At 37.6% G+C, this 9,136-nt stretch overlaps 1 protein-coding gene across 1 annotated transcript; it reads left to right on the top strand.

Annotated features, from left to right (window-relative positions):
- Window positions 1-216: 216 nt before the first annotated feature.
- LOC110654480 (non-specific lipid transfer protein GPI-anchored 13-like) lies at window positions 217-1,370 on the top strand. Its single transcript, XM_021810488.2, has 2 exons — window positions 217-649; window positions 894-1,370. The coding sequence occupies exons 1-2, from the start codon at window positions 319-321 to the stop codon at window positions 1,148-1,150; spliced, it is 588 nt and encodes a 195-aa protein (XP_021666180.1). The 5' UTR covers window positions 217-318; the 3' UTR covers window positions 1,151-1,370.
- The last annotated feature ends 7,766 nt before the right edge of the window (window positions 1,371-9,136 follow it).

Here is a 9,136-nt window from a genome sequence, read left to right as displayed (position 1 = left end):
ACGCCAACTGATCATTCAAATTGAAAGCATTGCTGCTCAATATTATTATTTTTCCTCTTGCCCCAAGAAAATTGCTAAATTTCAAGAATTTAAGTATGGGGCTAAAATTCAGCTTTTCAAGAGAGTGGAATAGTGAATGGTATGGTATAACATTAAATAGAAAGATAAGGGTCAGCATTGCAATTCGTACATACCTTTATATAGCCATGCACATAAACAAGAGAAGAAACAGTCTAAAGAGAGACATAATCTGCAAGATCTTAGAAGTTAGAAGTAGATCAATAACAAAAAAAAAAAAAAAGAAAAACAAAGAAAGAGATGGGAAGTGACAAAAAGGTGGCATTATTTTGTATTTTAGTAGCCTCATTTGTAATGGCATCTCACGCTTCACTACAGCAAGATGAACAGGAATGTGCAGACCAACTAACGAATCTTGCATCTTGCATTCCATTTGTGAGTGGCACTGCGGAGAAGCCAACAGCAGAGTGCTGCCAAGACACCCAGAAAGTGAAGGCCAACAAGCCCAAATGCTTGTGTGTTCTCATTAAAGAGAGCACTGACCCCTCCATGGGTCTTCCTGTCAACACCACTCTTGCCCTTCAAATGCCTTCTGCTTGCAACATCGATGCCAAAGTCTCCGATTGCCCTTGTAGTTCTTCCAAAAATCACCCTTTACAAGTCTATTTAGATACGCATAAAAAATAGTTTACATGACATTAATCATTTGAATTTCTTTCTGCAAAACTCATTAGTAATTCATTTGAATTTATTGATGGCATTGGTTATGTATAATGAAAAATTTACGAAGGAAACAACTCTTCTGTAGGCTACATAACTTGCATTCTTTATTTATAAGATATATATAGTGATTGTTACTTGGCGATTCATTGCAGCTATATTGAACCTCCTGCCAGACTCCCCGGATGCAAAGATCTTTAAAGAAGCAACTGGTTCAGATTCTAGCACCACATCCTCCTATACAGATTCTGCACCAAGCTCTGCTTCTGCTTCTTCTGGATCTTCATCATCATCTCCTGATTCCAGTTCAAACTCCGACTCGAAGACAACTTCAAGCAGCAATAATGGAGCAAAGAAGAAATTGTTTGGAGGATGGATAATAATGGCTTTCGTTGCATGGTTGTTGATCTAAGCTGGATTATGCATGTATGGAGAACAAATTTAGAGGCGCTTAGGGAACAATAGTAATTCTGGTCTTGCTAACTTTGTTTTGTTCCCTTCTAAATTTCATAACAATAGAAAATAATGAGACAGGAGACTCTCTTGCATTTAGCAAGAAATTTGGAGCTTGGTCAAAACATAAAAATTGTTGAGCTATGTCTTATAAAACTTTTAGCACTAGTTTCACTTAATTTGCAACTTTGGAGACCAAGTTATAGCATTTTTGACAAGACTGGTTGTAACACCCTCACTGTAGCAACTCCGTACATTCTAATGTTCCGGTGACAAGTGTCGGTCCGGACAGCTAGAACATTCGGAATAATATTTAAACTAAAGTGGGGAACCAAAATTAACTCAAATATTAACAAGAAAAATTTAGAAAAAATTTTAGAAATAAAATACAACCAAGTTAAATGAGCCGGTGCCCTAGAGATGGGTAACCTAGTGGGAAGTTGCGGTTCTCGCAACTAAGAGCCCTAGACCGGGGGAAAATTCATACAATAATTTTTGGGACTTCAGAGAAGGGTCATTGAGGTTCCTAAGACATTAGAATGCTAAGAAAATGATTAGAAAATGCTTAGAAAATTTTTTTCAATCGGTACAGACAATTTTGGTTTGTTAAGCCAAACGGAGGGCATTTTGATCATTTCGCCTTCAAAGGTGATTTTTGGCCAACTTGTCCAATTAAGTAAATAATTATTTTGACATAAAATGTGAATAAATATTGCTAAAAATTTAATTGAAAATAAGTAGAAAATAAAAGAAAATGAGAATTTTGACATCATTATGATGTCATTAAAACAATTTTAACCAGTCACATGATGACACATGGCTAGCACTCAATTAAAATAAATAAATGGGCAGAAAATGAAAGAAAAAAAAAATTAGAATTCCTTATCTTCTTCTTCCTTTGGCCGAACCAACACCCCCATCCTCTTCCTCCATTAATGCTTTTCCAAGCTTTGGTTCACCCATCAAACTACCTCAAAACCTTGACTTGCCTTCATTAAAAATTATCCCTACCACTAGAGCAAGCCTTGTGCAGCAATTTGAAAGGAAGAAAGTGAAGTTTTTAAGTCTTGGAAAGTGACTAAGTGAAGGTTAGTGCAATTTCTAGACCTCTTCCTTCTTTAATTCTTAGAATTAAGTTAACATGAGATGGAATCTCATGGAAAATGAATGAAACTATGCTTAAATGAAGAACCAAAATTTCGGCCAGTAATGAGAGCTTAGTGGTTTCATTGAATTGAGTTGATTACACATGCCTACTAGTGTGTATTGAATTGTTTATATGCTTTGTATAATTGGATGGTGGTATTTGCATGAGATGTGAAGTGTGGAGGTTAGGGTTTGGACACAAACTTGAGATTTTGTTCATGTAAGGATGAAAATAAGTTTTAATAATCAATTATTGATCATTTGGTTGTGTGTGAACAAGAAATAAAGTAAGTTGAGGCTTGGCATTTGTGTATGGGTGAGCTGCCTTGGCTAACCTACAGGACTGAGCATGAGTCCAATAGGTTTAGGTAGTTATAAATGGAGTTGTAGAGGTTCAATTGGTGCAAGGCCAATTAGACATGAAACTAGACATATAATGGCACAACTTTGGTATATAAACCCTGCCAAGAAAACCAAACCAAGTTGACATAAAAATTGCCCTAATTCGAGTGACTTGTATCTGCCTGGGCAAAATAACCAAATGAACAATGTCTATTCATTTGGTTATAACTCAATGTAGAAAGGTCCAATTAACTTGAAATTTTACCAGCAGAAAGCTGAGATAACAACTTTCATGAAGAAACCTAACCCAAATTTTGACCATAACATGTTCAAAAAGTGACCTGCAGTCACTGCATAAAATACTATAGATTTGGTCAGTCCAGAAAATTTGGAAAGTTTGCAATTCGGCCAGTTATGGTGATTAGGCCATAACTTGAGTTGCAAAACTCCAAATGGAGTGATTCAAAAAAAGAAATATAACTAGACACAATAAGGAACAACTTTTATGTTGACAACTTTGCCAAATTTCTACTGTAAAAATAACCAATGGAACAGTAAACACAAGGCTTAAAATCTGAAAATTTTGAACAACTAGCACTAAGCTTAGAAATGGTATTGGCAACCAATACCAATAACTTTAGAATGAAAAATGTGGTATGTTGGGAGTATTAGAACCAATGTACCTATTGCCTATGCAAAAGTCAATATTTTAATTTACTAATGAAATGAATAGTAACACCTAAACTTAAATTTCAAGAATTGTACAATTTAAAAGTGTAACATGCCCTAATACATCTAGCAAGATTGGTTTGGATAGGTTGGCATGCCAATAGGATCCAGTTAGCAGTACTACACATGACATTATGCCATTATGTGATTTCATGGCTTTGAGCCATTCTGACATTGTGTTGAGACTTGGCCTTGTGCCTAATGTTATTACAGCTTATTAGTTGTTCTGTTGCACACAGAGAGATACATATGTGACCGATGGTGTGACTGCCCGAGGTACTTGATATCCAATGCTAGTTTACCCATTTATCTAGTCCAGTCATCCAGTATAGGTTACTTGGGCAACCAAAACTGAAAGTGAATAAATTTAATGAAATTATGAATATAACAAGTACAAAATAAATAAGATTACCAATAATGATCAAAAAATTATCTGCATAAGACATCAGAATATGCACTACATATTTATTTTCTGTTATTTCTTTTTATTCTATTATTGGCACCACTAAGCATTATTGCTTAGCGCGTTGCTTTTTGACACACGTAGGTTCTGGAGAGATCGACCGAGAGCCCAATAGACCACAGATTGGGTGAGACCTTCTACAGCTCTGCATAGTATCCGTGTCACCTCACCGTCATCAGTGCATTGGTAGGACACTGGGTTTTATTTTGATATTTTGTAATTAACTTTTATTTTCTCATGTGTAATTAAGACTTATGTAATGTATTTTGGTATTGATGTAAATAATGGAAATTGTGTTTATGAATGAAAAAGTGAATGTTTATTGATGACTTTTACATGAATATCCTATGAAATGAATGATTGAGAAATGGAAATATTGTTGAAAAATATTGAGATTTTGTTGATGAAATGGAGTTTGAAATTGATTGAAAATTTTGGAAGTGCTTTTCACAGGTTCCAAAGAACTATTTTCTCCATTTTATGTAACACCCCTATTGGCATAGTTTGGTATATTTCACTATTCCGGTGACCGGTGTCGGTCTGGATAATTAAGGGGATTAGAACAAAGTCTAAGATAACTAGATAAGCCCTGAACACAATTAATTAGTAATTATCAATTAGTTAAGTATAAATAAGAAAAACAAAGCATAAGAAGTTAAATGAGCCGAGAGTCACATCATTGGGTGACCTTCTCGGGAAGGATTGCGAGGTCGATTTAAACTCGAATTTTGAACCGTAAAATGTGACGTCGTGGTCCTTAGGACTATTGCGAACACAGTGGAAAAGAGAAAATCATGAAAAAGAATTGTTAAGCAGGTTAAATAATTAGGCCAGGGATCCGGAAGAAATATTGAATTATTTGCAAACCGGATCGAACGGGCGAGGGGCAATTTGGTCAATTGACCCCTAGAGCTGACTCCTGACCTGACTGTCAAATAAAATCGAAGAAAATAAAATTTTGGAATCGGGAATTAAATTAAAAAACTAAAGAAAAATAAATGAAAAAGAAAAAGGAAAAGAGATGGGAGGTTATGACATCATAGGGTGACATAAGCATGACCTTATAAATGATTATTAATTAATTAAATAATTTGACTAAGTCAAAATTTGGATAAATAGACATAAAATAACAAAATAAAAAAAAAGTATCCCAAACTTTCCGCCCCATCTCTCTCTCTCCCAAGCTCTCTCTCAAAACTCCATTGGAGCACCACATCCAAGCACCACAGACAAGGAAAAAGCAGTAGAGTGAGCTACTGATTGTTGGGACTTCACTGATCTTTTTGGTACATGTATTTATTTATTCTCTTGTAGTTATTTGATGTAAATATTGTAATGTCATATGTATTAATGTAAAGTTGAGTAGTTATACAGTAAATTGTAATAATGTTATTTTGGATTTTCTTTTTATAAATTAAGATCTGTATTTGTAAATTAAGTACTATATGCAATGTGAATGAATTTGTGAAGTATTTTGAGATGACAAATTTTTTGTTGAGTTGTGGAATTGAATTAAAGTGTGTTGACTTGAGTTGATTTGGGTTGGGAGTTGTGGAAACAAGTATTGGAAGTGTTTTTACAGGTTTTTGAAGAACTGTTTTCTCAAAATACAGACGGCACTCTGCCGAAATTTTTCTAAAATTTGCGGAAAAATAAAAATGGATAAAATTTTTTTCTAGTTTTGAAACTTCAATTAAATGTTTTAAATTCCTACTAAAATGCTCACCACTTCCAAGAAGTAAGAAAATAGTTTTAAAATCCCTTGTAGGATACTTAATGAGTTATTGGTAGGTGAAGTTCGATAGTTCATTAGGTATTCTACGAGATCATGTTATGCCTTACAGAGAGGTAAGGTGTGACATTTTTAGCTGGTACTCTGCCGGATTTTCTATAAAACTTGTGGAACTTCAAATAAATTTATGATTTCGATAAATGACTGAAATGAATTATATTTCACAAATTGTACTTCATAACTATAAAAAAAAATAAAATAAATTAGGAAGAATAAAAATGATTAAATTAAAATAGGGTGTTCCGGTACACTGTGTGGCATATCTTGCTCAGCTACACTATAGATGGGTAAGGGTTGTCACATTTAGTGGTATTAGAGCATAGTTTAGGCGTTTCTGGGCCTAGAACGAGTCCATACCATGCATTGCATTTGTAAGAGTCGATGTGACACTAATGCAGATTTGTTTGTCTTTGTTATTTTGAATAGGATATGGACCCCACATCTCAGAGGGCAGTTGAGGAGGAAGTGGAGAGTCATGCTCCACTGCGGTGAGGCGGGGGTAGGGGAGAACCTACTCCGCCAGCTCCAGCAGAGCCTGCTCAGCCTCCACAGGCCATGTTCCAGCAAATGGCCAAATTCTTTAGAAAAATGACTGGGGTAATGCCACCACTACCACCACCTCCACAGCAGAAATCACACTTAGAAAGACTGAGAAAATTTGGATCAGTGGATTTCTTTGGCAAGAGAGAAGATGATTTTGTTGCAGCTGAGAACTGGTTGAACAGAATAGGCAGAGTTTTAAAGCAACTCCACTGCACTCCAGAGCAAAACCTAGAAGCTGTTGTATCTCTGTTGCAAGATGATGCCTACCAGTGGTGGGATACAGTGTCTTGTGAAGTGCAGCCAAAAGTAATAACTTAGGATTTCTTCCTCTCAAAATTCAAGAAGAAATATGTGGGTAGTGTATACCTGGAAGAGAAAAGAAGAGAGTTTATTAACCTGAGGCAGAGACAGCTGACAGTGGCAGAGTATGAAAAGGAATTTGTCAGACTGAGCTGCTACGGAAGGGAGATAGTCCTTAATCAGGCTGAAAGGTGTAAGAGATCTGAAGAGGGATTAAATGATAATATAAAGATCATGATCACTATCTTGGGAATCACAGACTTCACCAAGTTAGTGGAAGCTGTAGTAAAAGTTGAAAAGGTTAGAATAAGTGAGTAGACCAGAAGAGAGAGACAGCAGAAGAGGGGCTTAGGTCAGTCTAGTTCAGGTCCTACACCTGGGAAAAAGTTCAAAAGGTCCACCTGCACAGAGTTCAGGTCAACCACAAGGTCAGGGTCAGTCCTAGGGGCCCAGGCCACAGTTCACCTCTAGGAGAGGTCAGTCCACACCATCAGTGGGCAGCTCTCCAGGGACGGGGTTCAAGGGACCAGCCTTAGCATCTTCTGCTTGTCCACACTGCCTGAAATGGCATAAGGGGGAGTGTTGGAGAGTGATGGATGCTTGCCTAAGGTGTGGGTTGACAGAGCATTAGTTAAGGAACTGTCCACATAGAATTGCCATAGCTACTCCAACACAAGCAGACAAACCTATTCCTGTACCTCAAAGGGGTAGGAAATATGGAAAATCTGAGGTAGTGGGACCATCACAGAGACCCACATCTGAGCCAGTAGAGAGGCCTAAGGTCAGAGCACTTGCCAAAGCTTATGCCATAAGAGCTCAAGAGGAGCAAGATGCCCCGAACATCATCAGGGATACGTTCTCCCTCTACAATACATCTGTGCATGCATTGGTGGATCCAGGATCCACTCATTCATACATATGTATCAACCTACTCATAGAAAGGGGGATACTAGTAGGGGAGAGTGACCAAGACATCCTAGTCATTAATCCATTGGGCCATAGTGTATTGGTGAATAAGGTGTACAAAGGTTGCCCATTAAGAATTTAGGGGTATGAATTCTTGGCAGATCTGATTGAGTTGCCTTTCCATGAGTTTGACGTGATTTCGGAAATGGACTGGTTGTCACGTCATCAAGCAATGGTTGATTGTAAACTAAAGAGGATTTCTTTGAAAACTCCTGAGGGTAATGAGATCACAGTTGTGGGGGAAAGGACAGATTTCTTATCCAATGTCATCTCAGCCACAGTTGCAAGAAAACTAATGAGAAAAGGCTGTGAAGCCTACCTAGCACATGTGGTGGATACTAGGCAGGCTAAGCTACATCTGTGTGATATACCCACAGTAAGAGACTTCCCACATGTGTTCCCTGAAGAATTGCCTAGCCTACCACCAGAAAGGGAAGTTGAATTTGCTATTGAGATACTGCCGGGTACAGAACCAATCTCTATTGCTCCTTATAGGATGGCACCCACATAATTAAAGGAACTGAAGATCCAGTTGCAGGAGTTTCTAGATAAGGGGTTCATACACCCCAGTGTGTCACCATGGGTAGCTCTAGTGCTGTTTGTGAAAAAGAAGGATGGGAGTTTGAGGTTATGCATCGATTACCAGCAGTTGAATAAAGTGACAGTGAAGAACAAATATCCGTTGCCTAGAATTGATGATCTGTTTCATCAGTTAAAGGGAGCAGGAGTATTTTCCAAAATTGTTCTCAGATTAGGGTATCATCAGCTAAAGGTGAAGGATGCAGATGTGCCAAAGACTGCATTCAGGACCCGGTATGAGCATTATGAGTTCCTGGTGATGCCCTTTGGCCTAATAAATGCACTAATAGCATTCATGGACCTTATGAACCATATCTTCCATCCATACCTAGATCGGTTCATAGTGGTCTTTATTGATGATATTTTGGTGTATTCCAAGACCAGGGAAGAACATAATGAGCATTTGAGGATTGTTCTGCAAACCCTGAGAGAAAAGAAGCTGTATGCTAAGTTGTCTAAGTGTGACTTCTGGTTGAATGAAATTGCATTCCTTGGACACATAGTGTCAGCAGATGGGATTAGAGTGGATCCCAAGAAAATAGAAGCAGTGATGGAATGAAAACCTCCCAGGAATACAAGTAAGGTTAGAAGTTTCTTGGGGCTAGCTGGGTATTACAGAAGATTTGTGAAGGAATTTTCTTTAATAGCTACTCCAATGACCAAGTTGTTACACAAGAATGTCAGATTTGATTGGAATGACAAGTGTCCGACTAGTTTTGAGAAGTTGAAGGCTATGTTGACAGAGGCACCAGTGTTAACACAGCCAGTTTCAGGAAAGGACTTTGTGGTCTACAGTGATGCCTCTCATAATGGGTTAGGGTGTGTATTGATGCAAAAGGGGAAGGTGGTCGCTTATGCTTCCAAGCAGCTGAGGCCACATGAACAGAATTACCCTACCCATGATCTAGAACTTGTAGCAATTATCTTCGCATTGAAAATATGGATGCACTACTTGTACGGTGAAAAGTGCTACATTTTTACAGACCATAAAAGTCTAAAATATTTGTCAACCCAAAAGGAGCTCAATCTCAGATAGAGGTGATGGATTGAGCTCCTGAAGGACTATGATTGTGTGATTGACTACC

The sequence above is a fragment of the Hevea brasiliensis genome, chromosome 4 (assembly GCF_030052815.1).
Source record: "Hevea brasiliensis isolate MT/VB/25A 57/8 chromosome 4, ASM3005281v1, whole genome shotgun sequence".
Classification (NCBI taxonomy): domain Eukaryota; kingdom Viridiplantae; phylum Streptophyta; class Magnoliopsida; order Malpighiales; family Euphorbiaceae; genus Hevea; species Hevea brasiliensis.
Note: the sequence above shows the minus strand (reverse complement) of the source record. Positions and strands in the feature narration are given on the sequence as shown.